This window comes from Simochromis diagramma, unplaced genomic scaffold (assembly GCF_900408965.1).
Source record: "Simochromis diagramma unplaced genomic scaffold, fSimDia1.1 OVJJ01000229.1, whole genome shotgun sequence".
Lineage (NCBI taxonomy): Eukaryota > Metazoa > Chordata > Actinopteri > Cichliformes > Cichlidae > Simochromis > Simochromis diagramma.
The window spans coordinates 67104-86975 of record NW_024386869.1 but is presented as its reverse complement, the minus strand read 5'-3'; the positions used below and the strand labels follow the sequence as shown (position 1 = coordinate 86975).

General features: G+C 36.9%; 1 protein-coding gene and 1 long non-coding RNA gene across 2 annotated transcripts; both read right to left on the bottom strand.

Annotated features, from left to right (window-relative positions):
• Nucleotides 1-796: 796 nt before the first annotated feature.
• LOC120733311 lies at nt 797-3371 on the bottom strand. The gene is made up of 3 exons (XR_005695788.1): nt 3218-3371; nt 1494-1559; nt 797-1304 (listed from the first exon to the last, which is right to left on the bottom strand). It is a non-coding gene; the product is annotated as an uncharacterized LOC120733311 (long non-coding RNA).
• A 10759-nt stretch (nt 3372-14130) lies between these two features.
• Nucleotides 14131-19495, bottom strand: LOC120733309 (low affinity immunoglobulin gamma Fc region receptor II-a-like). The gene is made up of 10 exons (XM_040031390.1): nt 19256-19495; nt 19076-19120; nt 18575-18835; nt 18239-18496; nt 17957-18073; nt 17375-17431; nt 16932-16997; nt 16263-16331; nt 16022-16107; nt 14131-15645 (listed from the first exon to the last, which is right to left on the bottom strand). The coding sequence occupies exons 1-10, from the start codon at nt 19284-19286 to the stop codon at nt 15643-15645; spliced, it is 993 nt and encodes a 330-aa protein (XP_039887324.1). The 5' UTR covers nt 19287-19495; the 3' UTR covers nt 14131-15642.
• Nucleotides 19496-19872: the final 377 nt, after the last annotated feature.

Sequence of the window (19872 nt, the reverse complement as noted above, 5' to 3'; positions counted from 1 at the left end):
CACGGTTTCGTTCGACATATAGCTTTGCAAAAATTGCATAAAAAGCGCATGAAGAAAAAAACACAATATTCCAGAAACTCGCTTTGCTGATCGGATCAGCTGTTCATAACCCTTGCTACATTGAAATAGATATCAGCGCGAACAATCGCATGTCTGCCATTACCTGCCGTCATTTTTGCAGAAATTGTAGTTTTTTACTTGTAGGTTTTATAAGCCTATACAGTGGAACCCCGACTTACGAATACCCAATTTAATGAAAAATTCAACACACATTCTGACCTAAAAACAATGTCTTATTTTCTTTGACTTCAGTGAACAGTTTCTGCTGACAAGCCACTAGTTACTCAGACTGTGCTCTAGACCACACTTCACATAGAGACATGCCCAGTAAACTTGGCAGGTGTACTTCACAGCTCTGTTTTGGAAAACAAAGCAATGCAACACATTTACATTAGCAGTTGACTACAGTGAGTTCCTGCTGTGTAGAAGAACTGAGATGCAGCAGCTCTTTTCTTTTGAACGGCGTTCATGCACAAGCAAAAAGATTACAAGAAACAAATAGTTTCATTTAGAATCCTACATAACAGACAGCATGTGAACTTCATTGGTACTTTACACGTTCGTAAACCGTGACACAGATACCTGTGACAAACAGATACAGGCTGCGAGACAAAGACAGAGATCAATTTCATGTTAGGAGTGATAACAAATATATCAAAGCTAAACGTTTTAATCTATTTTCTGTATATCTTCTGAATAGCTGCTGCTACAGTATAACATAAGCCACAGCTTATGTAGCCTGTGCACTATATAAGATTTTATGTAGAGACATGCTCAGTACCAACTTGTGCAGTTATACATACTTCACTGCTTACCATAAATTTGGTTCATCTGTTTCAGAAAACAAAGCAATGCGACACATATACATTTATGGTTGACCACAGTGAGTACCTGCTGTTTAAAAGGAAAGAGCTGCAGCAGCTGTTTGTTTTTTTATAACGCCATTCATGCACAAGCAAAAAGAGCAGAAGCAACAAGTGTTTTAAATTAAACATGTAAATAACAGACAGAAGTTTTTGTTAGCATGTGAACTTTATAAGTACTTATGATCAGCCACATCTGACAGCTAGCTATTTCTGAATATACATTAGACATTACATTGTACACACTGACATTCACACCAAACCCAGCAGATGATATACAACTTGTTAAATTGCAATAATATGTGATGAATTTGGATTACTTCATCAACTTCACTTTCACTCAGATGTGATTTTGTCTTCAGTCAGCTCTCTTTTTGTGACCTGTGAGATACACAATTAGTTGTTCATATTACACACCAATGTTAACGTCACAGGGTAGCTACTAAACAACCATGAACCTTTTGCCATTAACCATTATATATGTTTTGTATTTAATATTTACCACATATCACATATTACAGATTATCTGAATGCAACATTTAAAGATTTATTAATCAAAGTTAATCTCACCTTTGAGTTCAGTCTCACCCGGGCGTAAGGTGGTGTAAATGGCTCTAGAATATAATGTGTCATCATCTAATGGAGAGATACAGCCGGAGTGAGAGGACAGATGACCACAGCAACATCAGCGATGATGAAAAATATTTGCTATTCACTGTAATTATTAGGTCTAATTTAAAATCTTAGGAAAATCTGACAATCAGTAGAAAATAATGTCACTCTTACATCAGAATATTATTTTTCTGCAGTTTTATCTTATTTGTCATATTTACATAAATCTTCGACCGGTAGCAGTGTGACTCTGAAGTGAGGGGTTTTATAGCCTTAAAACATCTATAATAATTGTAAAAAATAAATTTGGCTACTTTGCGGATCTCACCTATAGCAGATTATTTTTGGAACGTAACTCACACGATAAACAAGGGAACACTAAATAACAGAATTAAAACTGTCAATGCCATCAGTGTGCACTGGGGGAAAAAAAGTCTAAAATGTCATTAATAATAATTTAAAAAATTAAGACGTTCAAGCGATAGACACATACATTTTGTCCTGTTGTATTGCACCCGTCCCTAATTGAACATACTCATGTTATTGAGTATTAAAGCACATTCTCTATATGATAATAATCTCAAAGTGAAGATAGGCAAATGAAAGAGAAATAGCAAAACTGAAATGATAATGAAAATGTTTTGTTGTTGTTTTTTGGTCAATAAGTTGAAAAAGCTTTAAATTGAATCTTACTAAAATAAACAAACTTAACACATATATTACTTAGATCTTACGACTCTGAAGGTTTTTATCTCTATCAGTTACTACAAATATTATCATGTTGCGGGCTAAAATGACCCGTTTTTGCGCATTTATGCTTCTACCATATGAAAGCACAACATAATTTAATTCAGAACAGTAACATGCAATATGTTTTGAAAAAATATCATATATGATATATTTTGACAACAGCATGTTGCCGTATAACAACTAGTGTTAATTTAATTGACCAATCTTGCTTGCGCTGCAAGGTTAGACTGATAAACAATCTAGAGTGGGAGGTAAAACTAGCTTTTGTGCCCCTGTTTCCTGTGAAAATATGACAAAATATTAAGAATAGATATATAGACACATTCCATAATTTATTTCAAGGAAAATAAGTTGTCTGGAGAAATTAACTCCTGTAAAATTACTACAAACATTTATATTTTTTATTCCAGTCAACTGAATCCATTTTTATAGTCCTAAAGTGTTATGATATTTAGTTGACTAAAACTAAAGAATTTAGTTGACTAAATTATACTAAATCAATATTATGTTTTATTCGAATATTTTTATCAAAAGTCTGTTATAATAGGTCAACTAAAACAAGACTAAAATTCTGAGAATTTGAATGTCTAAAATAACAACTGAATGTTGTTTTATCCACAAGACAAAATAAATTAAACTTAACTAAAAGCTAAATAACAAATTTGCTTTCAGAAATAACACTGACAACAATCTACCAAGGCACTAAAATCACAAACCAAATAACACCATAGCAGGGTCATGTCCTAGGGAACATTATTTACTAAAGGGCTGTGTTTCAGATTTCCATGATCCTGCAGATTTGAAGTAAATGGTTTTTATTCTTAAACAGATGTTGGCCTTCCTCACCTGTTTGTGCAGAAGAGGGATGGCCACCAGAAATCACTAAGCAATCTTATTATAAAATAAAAGTTCATCTTTTGATGTCAGCATACCTGGTGTCAAAGACATTTCTTTCGTGTGACTTCTGATAGTTTGTTGATGTTTATGATGTTGAAACAGTCCTGCCAGTATGAGCAGAATAACCACCAATAAAAGACTTAAACCAGTGCAGAGCACCAGATAGAACTTGAAGTAAGGCACCGTAGGATGACCTGCCAGAAAGATAATTGCACTGTGTATTAGAAATGATTAAAGTGATGTTGTCAATCTTTCAGTCAAGTTTCCTGTAGACTCCTGGTGAAACATACAGCAGAAATGATGTTGTAATTTAATCTAAATATTTATATATTTATTTCATGTAAAAACTCAAACAAATCCTATTCAGTACAATTATGTACACCCAATATGATTTAGTCCCCTTTGGGAAGGTGCACACTGTTCCAGATAATTTTCCAAAGATTTGGCTGAGCCGCAGATGATAACTGGAGATGCATACAAAGGTGTAAACAAATCTAAATAAAACTTAACCTAAGCTAATAAAAAAGACGAAACAGGGACTACAGAAGGGGTATAAAAGCAATTTTTAAAAAAAGATGTTGCAGAAAAGATGTCCACAATGACCACATTTGGACTACAAATAGCCTATGCACAGAAGTCCTATGGATGTCAACACCAGATGTTTAGTAGATGTCGAAAAAAAGATCTTGCCTTGTGTTACAAAACAACTTCTCAGTGGACAAAAACTGGATGTCCAAAAATGACAAATAAAAGTACCACTCTGATGTCACTTTGCACAGTGGATATGTTCATGTTTATCTATCTACATATATATTTGTATTTATATATATATCAGTGTTCGGGAGTAACGGAATACATGTAGCGCCGTTACGTATTTAAAATGCAAAATATGAGTAACTGTATTCCGTTACAGTTACTGTTTAAAAAGGTGATATTCAGAATACAGTTACTTTGTTGAAATAAATGGATTACACAACGTCTTTTCCTGTTAAATATGTTAGGCTATGCCCTATCCTGGTAATTCCATGCCGGTGGAAACCCAAACAAAACACTTTAAGAGGCTCTAATGTCTGTGTTTCAATCTTGCGGCCCATGTCAGCTCTACTTGCGGCGTTATGTGTCTGTGAGCGCGAGGGAGGGAGAAAAAGGAGAGTCGAAGATTGCGAGTTATCACCAACCAGAAACCGGAAATGGAAGCATCTAAATATGATAATAACCACTGCAGCCAAAAAGAGTGCCCAAGTGCCTAGTTGTAAGTAAGCTATTAAGACTCGATTGTACACTGTGTTCGTATTTTCCTCATGTTTTCCACCCTTTCAACGCCTCTCTCTGTCTCTCGCTAGCAAAGTTGACCCAGACAACAAAGTAAAGCTAGTTTTCAGCTACAAGCCCGACACAGAACCCGAAGTTTTAGCCAGAGTTCCCTTTACTACAGTTCAGAGCCGCTAACCTGTTTTAAATACGCGCAGAATAGTTTTCTACACGAGATCGCAGCAAAAATGTCCACCCTACTGTTACACATTTTATATTAAGATTTTAAATAGTTACTGTATGTGATAAACCAAACAGATTTGATGGACTAAATATATAGTAATATGTAATATAACGCATATTTTTTCCCATGTACATACCAGATACAGTGATGTTGACAGAGTTGCTTTTTTGTATTTCTCCATGTTCACACCAGTATTCTCCACTGTCAGTTGAAGGATATGCATTACAAATATTGCAAGATCCAATCAATGTTTCCCAGGTTGAAGCACATATTCTAATATCTCCATTTATCTTTTTCATCACTCTCCATCCAGTCAGCCCATTTAGCCCTTCACAGCTGATAGTGATAGGTTCTCCTTGAAAGAACTGCTGTCTGTTTGGAACAACTTGAGGAAAACCTAAATCTGAGACACAAAATCCAATAAAGACTCTTTTTTTAAAAATTGAATCTCTTCTATTTAAAAAATAACAATTTTAAAGACAAGGTTCTTGCACATGTGCTTCTTTTTAATATTGTTTTTAGTTTTTTTTGACAAACACCAGTATATACACATTAAGCACTAAAGCTTTCAAATGATATCGATTTATACATATACAGTTAATTTAGCAGTAGCATCAGTCTAACATCACTTTGCATAGGGGATATCGTCATCGTAGACCATACACACTTTGTTAGGACAATTTTAAATCTTTTTAGTTAGAAAATATTGATGCATCTTACCTGCAACAGTTAGCCAGCTCTCTGGTGATTCTCCAGCATCAGCAATACTGCATTTGTAAAGTCCTTCATCAGATTTGGATACAGTGGGAATCATTATGTTTCCTGATGAGCTGCTCCCAACAGAGATGCCATTTTTATAGAATTTTGCAGTGTACCTGGAGTTTGCATCCTTTTTTCTACAATGCAAGGTCACATTTTCTCCCTGCATCACAGGATAGACAGGACTCTCCAGGATCACATGACTCTCTAAATCTGGATTGCAGAAAATATGGCAGTTATTTTGTGTAAAAAGGGAATTTTACACAATAGTCATAGTCAACAGTCATGACATAATAGCTCACATCATTTTTAAGTAAACATCTGTGTCAAATATATGCTTTTTCTGCTTATTACAATGCACTTGCAGCTTATGTGTGTGTGTGTGTGTGTGTGTGTGTGTGTGTGTGTGTGTGTGTGTGTGTGTGTGTGTGTGTGTGTGATATTAAAACTACCATGGTACTACAGTACCAAATATGACACTATGGTACATTTTTTTCTATGTTCATACCAGTTACAGTGACATTGACAGAGTTGCTTTTTTGTATTCCTCCATGTTCACACCAGTATTCTCCACTGTCAGTTGATGGATATGCATTAATAATTTTGCAAGGTCCAATCGATGTGTCCCAGGTTGAAGCACATGTTCTAACATCTCCATTTATCTTTTTATTCACTCTCCATCCAGTCAGCCCATTTAGACCTTCACAGCTGATAGTGATAGATTCTGTTTGAAAGAACTGCTGTCTGTTTGGAACAACTTGAGGAAAACCTGAATCTGAGAAAGAAAATCAAATAAAGACTCTTTTTAAAAATATCTAGCAGCAGTAAATCTCTCTCTCTCGCTATACATTTTCTGTGCTTAAATAATGAATTGGAGAAAGTGAAGTGGCTTCAGTTAATTTCAAAATAATAATTTCAACAAAATAGTAAATGAACATATGCAAGTGGTTATTTCAGAAGTGTTTTAGAGCTGTATTATAGCTCTATTTTAGCTGGAAAATAACAACTGCAGTAGTTTCAGAAACGTAATATTGTTAAAAGATATATAAAATTTATTACACACCTACACACACACACAGTTAAAAATACGCGAAAAAGACTTAAACTTACTATATGCTTGAGAATCACTGGATTCAGCTACTATAACCAGCAGCAACAGAACATTCATCACTGAACAGATTGAGAATAACAGTTTTAATATTTAACATATTTTTTGTCCATCATTAGTAATAAGTCCTATGCATTTATTAGTGAGCATTTTCACATGTCCAAAATGAGTACATGCAAATATGTGGGTGCATTTTGGATATATTAATTTCCCTTGTGTTCATTTTCTCTGTTGCAGACTCAATATCTTTTTTTATAAACAGACAAGGTCAGTACTCACAGAGTCTGATGGTGGGAAATCTGACCTCCATGTTGTCTTGGTGCTGAGTGCATGAGCATCAGACTGAACTGAAGATATATATTCTGTTGTAAGAACTTCCTCTTCCTGTGGTGACTGAGGCCCAACAGGGTTCCATTTCAGTCACATGTGATTGCATCTTCCTGTAGCCTGCTTTATGCCATTGTATTTATTGAATTTCATGTTTTATCAATTATATATAATCGGGGTGCAACAATACGTGTATCGGTATTGAACCGTTCGATACAGTGCTTTCGGTTCGGTACGCATATGTATCAACAATACAACTTTTTTTTTATTTATTGTATCAACTTTTCTTCTGACGAGGCTGTCTGTGTTGAGAGTTCAGTGGATCTGCGTTCGACTTATCCGCCTAGGCTGCACTGTCGAGCAGTGTTGCCAACTTAGCGACTTTGTCGCTATATTTAGCGAGTTTTCAGACCCCCTTAGCGTCTGTTTTTCTAAAAAGCGACTAGCGACAAATCTGGCGACTTTTTCTGGTGTTATTGGAGACTTATTTATGACGACTTTTTGACGTGAAAGCGCGTATCGCTCTTACTCTCAACAAGCAGCGGCGCTGCCGTGGGCACTTCACCCGTGCCAAAGCGCTCAGAGGCGGAGGATAGTCCTCCCCCAGCTGCTATCAGGGCAGGAGATGTGCACACCTATGTGTTCAAACTGCAAATGAATCGCGCATGAGCAAAGCCGCTGCTCCCGCACTGACTGTAACACAGTCAGTTCTTCTTTTACTGTTGTTGCTGTTTTGTGGATCACAAGGTTTAAAACTACTTATAAACACACACACACACAAAGTAACTCCACCAGAGTGCCTATTTCGGGTCACTTTTACCGGTCCGGGCCCGGATAAAGGAGCAGGGTTGGAATTATGACATTAAAAAACAATAATTGCAAAAATAAATTTAATTTGTAGTTCTAAATAAATTCTAACTGCATTTAGGACATTTTTGACTGACTTTATGTCTCTTCCACGATGTTATTTCTCTCTCCAACAATGTAGGTTACAATTACATTAGCATGACCAATTATGCAAATTAGGCGATGATGTCATTCAATTCAATTCAATTTCTTTATTGTCCCACAAGGGGAAATTAGTTTAGCAGCAGGAGGGTAAGAACAAACAGAACAATACTATAAAACAATAATAACAATAATAATGATAGAAAATTCAAGGACAATTATTTGCCATTAAGGAGACAAGACGCAGTAGGGATAAAAGAGACCTGGAGTCTTTTAGTCCTCCTCGGAGGTACTCTAAAACGGCAGCCGGAAGGCAACAACTCAAACTCACTGTGAAGTGGATGGTTCACACAATTAATATTTAGCAACTTCTAGCGACTTTTAGGACAGCCAATAGCGATTTTCCTTACTGAGGAGTTGGCAACACTGCTGTCAAGCGCAGATCCACTGAGGGCAGCGCAAGCTAGCAAGACAGATAGTGATGGAATTTCCAGCTCTTTTTAGAGAACCGGCTCTTTCGGCTCGTTTTATTGCTTTAATTAATTTATTATTAACAATAATATAAAATTATGCACAAAATGAATTACTAATGGAAAAAAGTGGTTATATTTATATATGTTTATATATAAATATATGTGGTGGCCCCTAAAGACAAAGCACGTACAAACTCCAAAACTAGTGATGTGCGGATCAATCCTGAAATATCGATTCCTCTGATACCAATCATTTATGTTCTAGAATCGATTCTCACATTAAAATATCGATATTTTAGTAATTTAGAGTAAATTTGTAGTTTATCATTAACAGGAACACTAAGAAACTATAACGTCCGGATTGTCTACATTCAAAGGAACTACTTCCTCTTCCGCCTTTCATAGTCATGTGCGAAATACGGCTGTATAACATGACCTTTTCTTATTAGTAACGGTAACGGTGTTGTAAGGATAGAAATAGTAATTAGTTAGATTATTCATAACTGAAAAAAGTAACGCCGTTAGTAATGCTGTTACTTGTAATGCAGTTATTCCCATCACTGCTAATCGCAAATTGAAAAGGAGTGTTTGGCTAGTGTGTGGGCCTGTGAGAAGTTTGACAAGTATCCATGTGGCTTAGATTGCTTCAGGCTTGAGATTAATAACAAAAACATTATCAATAGTTGTTTTCAACCTTTCTTATTACCCACAGCTACATCCACTTCTCTCGGGTCTAGGCTACTCACTAGGGCAGGGTATCATCACTGATTTCTATAATCCATTTGATTCTGATTCACGAGATTTGATTGAATTTTGCCTCAGACAGTCAGAAATACTATAACTGAGGATAAAACACAGAAAATCATGAAGGAGATTTTCCTGGCCTGGCTTTTTATAGCAGATAACCTTAAAAATGTTCTGCAATATTGCATAATTTTAAAAAGTATACATTTCTTCAGTATTGAACAGCAGAAATTAGGCTTTGTTGTCTGAGGACATTCAAGTAAAAAAAAAAAAAGACAATGGTAGACTGGAGGGTAGCAAGTGAATGATGAATAATGCTGAAAACAAAGATTTGATATGGGACACAGAGAGAGAGAGCTTGAAGTGCATGAAGTGTGATTTTATCGTGGTGGAAGCAAAACAGCAAAATTAAGAGGGAATTAATGACGACATTTATCAAATGTGAAGCGTAGTTTGCAACTCATTTTGCTGCTGGTTCAGTGAATTTTGGTTGGAGGGAGACAAAACCTGCAGCTCAGAATGTTGCGCAAAAAGACGTGAACACAAAGCGTGGACCCGACGCATCAGAATCAGTGAGCTGTTGGCTTTCAGCCCCGACGGTGTATCCCTGTACGTGCCAAACTGGAGAATGCACAGAGAGGGGATAGTCTAACATATGAAACAGGAAATGACCGTTGTGCATTCTATTTATTTCAACAAACCGTATTCTGATTACCACTTCTAAACAGTAACTGTAACGGAATATAGTTACTCATATTTTGTACTTTAAATGCGTAACACCGGTACATGTATTCCGTTACTCCCCAACACTGCCTATACCGCTCCAACTCTTAACTACATTAGCTCTTAAATGGTAAATATATTATAGCATCAACACAAACAAAGGCAAAATACAACTCAGGTTAATACTCACTTATCATTCACGCACACATCACATCCCACAGGAATCACCAACACTGATCATTTGACACTAAAGCGGCCCACCTTACTAACTGGATGAAGTCACCAGACAGTGGGCTGGCTCAAACTAACAGAAGGTTAACTACTAAATGAACAGTATATAAACTTACATAAAGTTACAAACACCTGTGTCAGAACTCAAAAAGAATTGTCCTATGAACTTTGGGGCCTTTTATAAATTTATTGTCTTTCCCAGCTGCTAAACCTGTAAAGACAGTGTCAACCTTGTTTACACTGTCTTTTGTTTCTTTTTGATACCACTACATGCCAATGATTCACAACACTGAAAGCACAGAGAAGTTCAGTGAGTTACTTAGTTACCTGAAATAACATCATAACGCCCTTGTGGAAAACCTTAGATTATGGTATTCATGATGATGTGACAACTACCAATTATGTGACCACTGCAGACTATACGCAAAGCATTGCTAATAGGGCAACACCCAACCATGCAAGAGATTTCTGCCCTACTACAGTGCAAAACTGCTTGAACAACAAACACCAAAGAGCCCAAGGATGTTCACCCACCCCCCAAGCTTTACAGAAAACCATTTTGGAAAAAAGCTTAATCCACTGAAGCACCACCCCGCAATGCGCAGAACCCAATGATCCTCTGATAACTCCAGGTGGCGGACACCACAGAAGTCCCCTGTTCAGGCCCCAGTGGGTGTGACCTGATCAACACTCTATAAAAACATCTTAACACCTCTTCTCATTAACAAGACACAGCACACTAGTTGACATTAACATCCTGGAGAAGCCACAAAAAAGACACAATTTTTCTTGGGCTGGGAACTCAAGGTTTGGCATCTGTTCTCTGTTTTCTTCCTGTGGGCTGATGGATTACCTTTATTAAGTTCAGCATCCCTTTAGGGAAGGAAGTGAAGCTAGTAAAGTGGGTATATACCACTCTTTATTGGCCAACTTAACATTTTACTAAGCAACAGTTTAATACTGAATAACAGTAGATTTTAATTTTGTTTAATGTGAGCAAAAATTTCTTAAAGCCAGATCCGTCATGCCTTTTCTTACTGTAATGACTACAGAGTACAAACTTTACCATCAGCTAGATAAGTATGTAAAAACATGCTGAGCCAGACACCCACAGATGGGTTTTAAAGAGAAGATGTGGTATTTTCCTGTTGCACTGAACAATTAACAGGGTGTCAGAATCCATGGGCTGTATTCTCCTGAGGCCACATTTGTAGACCGATTACGTTGTTGTGTCGCTGTATCCAGATTCGCAGACTCCTCCAAATGCAGCTGGCAAAGGTATCATCCTTTTTCCTGAATTGGGTCGGGTGTATCCTTTGTGGCCTACCATATCCCAGAATTCATAGTGCTGCCCAGACAATTCCAGTTTTCAACAATGGCTGTCGCTACTAAGTTTTAATATTACTCTTATTACTCTTTCTGTGTTTCTGGTAAATAAACTTTTAAGATATTTTTAGGCGAGAATGTTTAAACTTCACATATCTGCTCGGTTTATCAAGACATCACATATTTGCAAAAGTGCTCCGATGTTTTCGGCGATATCTGTTACCCACCAGCTCAATAGGTAGCCAGGGCGGTGACGCAAAACTGAAGTCCAATTTCAAATCCGCTTACTTCTGGCCTTCAGAGGTCCCAGCAGATTTCCTATCAAAATTGCTTAATAAACATTTATTTTGTTTATTTTTATTTTATTAGCATTTCCTTAAATGTGTTAAATATATATTTTCTCATCTAAATGTCCACTGAGCTGTGAGCCAGGGGGCGGTAATGCACCTTAACATTGGTTGCCAACCAAGAAGAAGAAGCTGTGAGCCAGGAGGGAGGGGGTGAGTGATTCGTTCGCACTATGATTCAGCACAGAAGGGAGGGGGTGAGTAGCTCAAATGTGCTGTTAGCATGTTAGCGGAGCGATGCTACTGTGAACCAAGGAGTTATTTTCTTGATGTGAGCTTCTACTCAGGGTTTTTTCTTCCAGTTCAGAGCAGAATTTTTTTTGTTAAGATACTGGATGTTGTGTTTTTCTCCACAATTTTAATTATAAGCTAGATATATTCCTGCTAACAGCAACAGGGATGAGTCAGTTGGCCTTGTCAGTAAAGTGATTCTCGAGTATTGAACGATTCGTTCATGATTCGCGCATCACTAATCTGCAGCAATGTCAGCAGTAAACACTAGAAGGCAACATACCAGAAGCTTCATCATTATGCGATGATCTGTGGTCATCAAGTGAACAGTATGTTGTTGTTGTTTATAAAAATTAACATATTTTGAGTTAAAGCCACTTTGTTCATGAATGGACAATAAAATTCTTGTAGCACAAACTGGATTTATTTTATTATAAAATATTTATAATCAAGCATTAAGTTTGAAGTAAGTGCAACTCATTTAAATATAGCATCATCTAAAATCTTACCAATTTCTATTTCAGAACAGTAAATTGATTATTTTATGCTCAGTGAAATCATTCACAGACCCTGACTTGTTTTTTTTTTTTCATCTTAAGCATGTTCACACAAATATTTCTGTCCCATCATGCTTTGCAGGAATGTCTTTTTTCACTAGAAACAGTCTCCTTAGTAGGGATGGGTACCGGTATACGGTGCCATGATGGCACCGGTTCTGACATAAACGGTAGTAACCAGACCGAAAAGCATCGCACAGTTCGGTGCTTTTTTTTCCTGAGCTGTGATACACTTTAGATTCTAGCCAATCATTTTACGTTTCCGAGGATAGTAGGCGGATCCAGGTACGTACGTTCTTTTAGAGCAGAGCTACATATTAAAAATGACCAAGGCAAAGCGGTCAAAAGTCTGGCTGTACTTCACAGCAAAATATGCAAACTCAGCAGCCTGCAACAAGTGCTTTAAGCTGATACTGTGATACTGTCAAAGGAGGTAACACCTCAAATCCGATGAAACACCTGGCTACACATAGCGTTTTTTTTAAAAGGCGAGAAATGCGCCGTATTTGATAGCTTGCTGCGAGACCTCACACCGAGCACATCTACTGCAGGGTGTGGTGCCTGTTATCGGACCCGGAGTTAGCAACATCCCCCAAAAACCCGAAGAGGAGAGTCCTGGCCCCTAGCCCTGCCAGTGTAGCAGAAATGATGACGGATGATGATGGCAGCAGCAGCCGTTCTTCTCTGCATGAGTAGCTTAATGTTGTTCATGTGTAATTTACGTTGAGTAGGCTAACCACGTTATTACATTAATGCAAGTAAGGTGAACTAGCAAACATCATCATAGCTACATGCGGCTGTCTATTTGTTTGATGGCAGATACTCCCTTCACCCTGGCCAAAAAGGCTAAAATGACCAAAGAAAAAGTGGAAAACAGTTAAACATGAGAGGTTATTGGACAAAGTTTGTGTTTTTTCCATTGTTTAAGCACTGCTTCCAGCCAAGAGTGATGCCATAAATCCCCTATAGCTGCAGAAAAGGCTAACATTGTTATCTTTTTATAAAAAAACAGCTGGACATGAGAGGTTTTTGGACCAATTTTGTGTTCTCCATTCTTTAAGCACCGGTTTGAGCACCGTTTGAGCACCGGCACCGTTTCAAAAGTACCGGTTTGGCACTGGTATCGGATAAAACCTAAACGATACCCATCCCTACTCCTTAGTGGAACAAGGTACAGTGTCAGCATATTAAAGTATGGAGGACCACAAGAGCCACACGCATCGGAAAAGATGCGTGACAACTAAGAATTCTGTGCTTAAGTAATGAATTGTAGAATAAATTATGCATTTGTCAATCCTTTTTGCTAACATGTTGTCATATCTATGTCGGGCAGAGTGTAAATCCCGAGGCTGAACGGCCTTTGTACAAGCACACACGCTTCTTAGCAGGGCAAAGCTATGAGCTGATTTTGTCTCTATCTGTCATTCTGCAGTTCATTTCATGTAAACAATAACATGGCGCACAGAACGAGGTGAAAAAAGGCACATACCTTTGACGTTGCGTGACGAACTCTGTATTCCTCGTCCACACATAGTCTTAAAAAAACCTGAATTTTCGGTGGTTCGGCACGCCGTTTACGTGTGGACGAAAGGCCCAAACGCATAGAAACAGCTGCGTTTTCAAAAATACACTTGTAGGTGTGGACGTAGCGTAAAAGAGTTAGTAGTTTATTTTATTACTACCTTTAATTTATTGCAGATTACTTGTATTTGCTTAATTGTTTACTAAATGTTTGAGGTGTGAAATAAACCGCAATGTGGCTGGAGGATATGTTTGTGCGCGCAGGGGGCCTAGCAAAAAACGTTTGGGAACCACTGATATAATTGAACATACGCAAGACAACAATTTATAGACATGCACACTATACCTATCTAAAGTAACCCGTGTTACTTTTTCACTCGTGAAAACAAGTAACACGTGAGTGTGCTGTTTAACGCTCCTCCTTCATTAACTCTTTCTCTCTGCACCCTGCAAAGCATACAGGAAGTACAGAACAAATATAAATACAAGACCTTATGACTAAATCAAAAAGAATAGAAATGGATTGCAGTGGTGCTGTGTTAAAGTGTTAAATTGCAGTGTTAAAGCTTCAAATACAGAAATCACCCAGCAGTCGCTGAGTAAGTGTGTTTTGGGTTAATCGTGTTTATTTAATAGCAGCATTGTTCCATATACAGCTCACATGATTAGAAGCTCTTAATGTACTCTTAGTTAAAGAGCACTGGCATGTCGCAGCATGTTTTTACAGAGCTGACCGGCATTCGGGTGATTTAGTTTTATGGACTTGAACTTCGATGTCTACAACCAGTGTTTCCAACGTAACACAAAACAATTTAATCACAACAGCACTGACTTTCACAGAAAGAAGGGGAGGCACTTTAATCAATGGTGTTCTGTATATAAGGGTTGGATTAGTGCAAGAGCTGTTACTGGTGGAGCAGTTTAAGAGCACTGTGCCTGAAATCAATTCACATATGTATACAGTGGCTTGCAAAAGTATTCGGCCCCTTGAACTTTTCCACATTTTGTCACATTACAGCCACAAACATGAATCAATTTTATTGGAATTCCACGTGAAAGACCAACACAAAGTGGTGTACACGTGAGAAGTGGAACGAAAATCATACATAATTCCGAACATTTTTTACAAATAGATAACTGCAAGCCACTGTGTGCGTAGTGAGACCTCTTATGTCATTTGATACGGCCAAATGGATTTTGACTCACTAAAAAAGTGAAATGAGTAATGAGTCCAGAGGTGGGCCCATTTTACAAAAACTCTTTAAATGCTTGTAACTTCATTGCCATTTGAGCCAGACAGAAAATACAAATGTTTCCTGAAAGACCAGAGTTGTTTTAGTTATTATTTCACAAAATATAAAATAAATACATTAGGCCTTGCATAACCTTAGTCCATGTAGGGTTAGGCCACTTTACAGGGCATCTACAATATAACACAGACATCATAACAATCAGATGATCAGGATAATGGCTTATCACCACTCTAAGATGATCAGTAGTGAAACAGGCTGTCCATCTCTGAACTGCTGCCTATTTGCTTCTGGTCCTTCTGATGAGCAGCAGGATCATGGGTGGTAGACTGGATTTGCAGCAGTTTCTCAGTTTTTACGGTTCCAGGCAATTTCTCTTGATGCAAAGTACAATCTTACTGGTGTATCCATAACCATGGCTTACTGCACAAAAAGAGATGGAATTAGTTATAACATATATGCAGTTGTGGTGCCTACAGCCCTACAGAAGAGGAACTAGCATCTTTAAGTGGCAGGCGATTTCAAATGCAGCGTTTCTATCAGCCCAGCAAACACACAAACAGTTTTTGTTTTTGTGGGTTTTTTTTTCAAATGTCCTAATGAGGAGCTACTTTTTACTTTATTATTTTTAATACATTTCCAAGCCTGTACTTTCAGTAAAATAACTTCAGTAAAATAAGTTGCCAACGTTAAAAGTACTTTTTGAAAAGTACTAATGTATTGAAATCTGCATTAACTGTCCACTCTTTGGTATTCATCACATATTATCTGCAATATAACACCACTGCCTCAGTCTTACCTCTTGTAATACAGAATAAAAAGCGTCATCTGGCACAAGTTGATAGACATGTGACGAAGTTCTTCTTGCAGTGGACTTTTCTGGTTCTGTTTTGACAACAGAATTAAATCAGTCGATAGAACCAATTTCTACTCAATAAAACACTCATATTGCCTTACATTATTATAAGTTAATTGATAATGTATTTAATAGTGGTTGATCTGAATACAAATGGCTTTTAACAAGTCATAACAAGTCTCACCTTCATTTACTTCAGCGTACTCCTGTTCTACGAGGTAGTAACAGGGTCCAGAAGACAATCCATCTTCATCTAAAGGAGACATAGAGTGAGAGTAAAGTGAGGATATCAATATGTTGAAAACAATGAAGAAAATCTGTATTTTTGGTTAATTACGTCAAATTTGACATTTTAGAAATGCCTAATATACATATAAGGCAATACCTGCAGTTTTATACATTTTTATGCTACATTGTTTTTGTCTTTTCGAAATGAGTAAGATGATTGAATATGGATTATATCATGTTCCTATTCTTGTTTTGTTTAATTTAGATTATTCTAAACAGAATACAAAATTTCACTGTATGCCACTTTTAGTTTTGAGCTGTACAAAGCAAACTCACACCTCTCACTCTAGATGCGCGTCTAAAATACATGCTTGAACTGTATTAGCACTGTGGTTTTTATTTGAAGCACAAGTTCAGGAAACTCATGTTCTCACCACCGCCTACACATTTAGCAATAACAGATACACATCACAAGAAAGGGTAAGGCAATACCAGACAAACAAGTCTTGTTTGACTTCATAAATCAAATTTGGAATAAAAGTTATATCAACTTAAATTCTGTTAGTGTAAACTTAACAATTAGTTATTTTTTAACAGGAGATAACTATAATTTACATGACATTACCTGTTTTTTTCCTGTTTTTATTTACAGTGGCGTATGTTGCTCTGCTTGCATTAGGTGCACTGGCCTCTGTGATTAAAAAAAACAACAACATAAAACATCACAACAGTAGTCTTGAGACAAAATAGTCTAAACAGAGTTTTTTTTTATGTCAGGACATTTAGCTTCTGTTTTTCACAATTAAAAATCTTATAATGTATATTACTTTAACCAAGTATTTATTTCATGTTGGTCAAAAGGACACAAGTTTTTATTTATTATTACAATAACAATTAAGAGCACATCCTAATAAATAGTTCTTGTCTTTTTCTGTGTGGTGCCTGTTAACGCTTGGTTTAAAGGACTTTATAGGTTCCAAAAGAGAGTAAGTTAAATTATTTTTGCATAGTTAAGTCTTTTGCAGGATGCCATACACATGGGTAATTAAACAGTGTTTGTGTTCTGACCTGTTTGACGCTCTGTTGAATCTGAAGTACGCACCTTAGTTGACAGATAGAGCAGTGCTATAGCACAAGGAAGAAAAACAACGTCACCAGTGAACAACATGGAAAAAATAAAGGTATTTTTAAAACTTTAGACAACAACAGTGCTATGAAAAAGTTATGAGCCACTGCTATTTCTTTGTATTTTGCTAAAAGAATTTGGAAACAGTTGAGGCAATTTACTTAAATGTGTAAAAACATACATGGAAATGTAGTGTAAAACACAAAAAAAGAGTGTGTTTAAAAGACATTTAGTATAAGCACCTTTATTCTTGAACACAGTCTAAAGTTTCTTAGGAAAGCTTCTTTGTAATTTATTTAAGTAGTCTTCAGAAATAGTTCTGAAGACTAACTGAAGAGACAGATTAATCGTTCAGGTCTTTGTTGGATCTTATCATGATTCTTCATGACATGACTTTTAAGTACTTTCCATTTGCCGTTGATCTGGACTTTTCCAAAGTACTGTATGCCTTTTGAGAATTTGAAAACAGCAAAACAATGAGCACAAAATTCTACATGAAATGTAATGTTTGTTATTTTCTTTACCTCTGTCCCAGTAATCTTTCCCAAAGTGACGCAGTGCCCCCACCACCAACACAACACTCAGTAAAACAGTGACAATAATCCAAGGTGTGGCAGGATGGCTTTCCTTTTCGGAACTATCTGTAAATATATTTAAATATATTTGTAAATATGAATAAAGTCGTTTAATTTATCTTTTGAAAAAAATGGAAAAAAAGCAAAAAAAAAAAAGGTCAAACAGGAAGATGAAAATCAGTCAGAGGGTATGTGAAAGTTTAGTACTTTTAAAACTTTGTTGTTTCTCACCTGTGTTCTGACCTGTGACATTCAGCCAGCTCACTGGTGACTCTCCAGCTCCTGAAATGCTGCATTTGTAACGTCCTTCATGAGAATATAAAACTCTGCCGATGGTCATGTATCCTGTGGAGCTGTTCCTGATGAGGATTCCATCTTTGTAGAACTCAGCTGTGAAGTTGGAGGAAGTTGTCTTGTTCCTGCAGCTCAGAGTCACAGCTTCTCCCTCCATCACAGGAACAGCAGGACTCTCCAGGATCACAGGACCAGCTGAAAACCAACATGTATAAATCTATTCAATGATGCCTTTGATTATGACAACGTAATGCTTACTAAATGGAAACTTACCAGTAACAGTGATGTTGATAATGTTTCTTTTCTCCCCTCCTCCAGTCTCACATATGAACTCTCCACTGTCTTCTGTATAAACATTTTTTATAGAGCAGGACAATCCTGTTGCTGTTTTCTCATTAGTGTAGCTGCATGATTTCATATTCCCTCTCAATTTATGTACACCATTATAATGAGAGACGCCCTCACAGTAAAAAGTTACTGGCTCATATTCAAAGAACTGTGATCTGTTTGGAACAACACGAAGAAAAACTGCACCTGAGATAAGGAAAAGGAGAAATTCAGTTCAGTTTTATTGTTTAATAAAAATGTTGTCAAACTATACAGAACAAAATAACAACAGATAAAAATAACGGCAAATATGTATCAAATTTACATTGATTAAATATACATGAGGGATGAACACATGTCCTACATCTAATTTCTAAATTATCTACTTCTCCATCAAACAATTGCAAAAAAAATACTGATATCAGTGAGCAGGTAGCTGGGACTCACCAACGTTGTCATCATGTGCACACAGCAGGATCTTGACAGTTATCACTGAAGAGAATTAAAGAGCTATCTATTAAAATAAATACTTTATTATGATCTTAATAATTACTGACATTTTAACAGCATCAGTACCTTTAACCTTTATATTGCTTAGTTTTATTGTGGATGTAAGACCGTACTCACACAGCTTGATGCAGGCAGCTCTGAACACCATGATGTCGTGCTGCAGACTGAATACTAAAGTGTGAAAACTTAGAGCAGGGGCGTCTTCCTGTTTGTCTTCCTGTTCCTAAAGCAGTTTTACTACCACTACTACTTTCTACTATTTCTTTTACAACTCAATGCTAATTAATGTAATCATTTAACTTTACTAAAGTAGTTTCCACAGTAACCAAGTTGATCTCGTGTCAGTTTAAGCTTCAGTGTTTCAGTTTCCTATCTGTGGGTGGAGCAAGGAACTGCTTCAGTCTCTGAAAAATGTTAGCCGTTCAACAAATGTGTAAAAGCACTTTAGAGAAATAGGAGAGTTAACACTGCTGAAGATAAAGTGATTATGTCATTCAAATGCAGTGTTGGGACTAACGCGTTATTAAGTAACGCGTTACAGTAACTACGTTATTATTGTGGTAACGAGCACGGTAACTAGTTATTATGCCAAAATCAGTAACGCGTTACTCGTTACTGGGATTTAGATAGGCTCGTTATTCGTTACTTCGTGTGGTGGCTATCGCGGAGCTTCCACATATTCAGTAACATTAGCAAGTGTTGGAGGCCAGCAGGTGGATGAAAGAAAGGGGAGG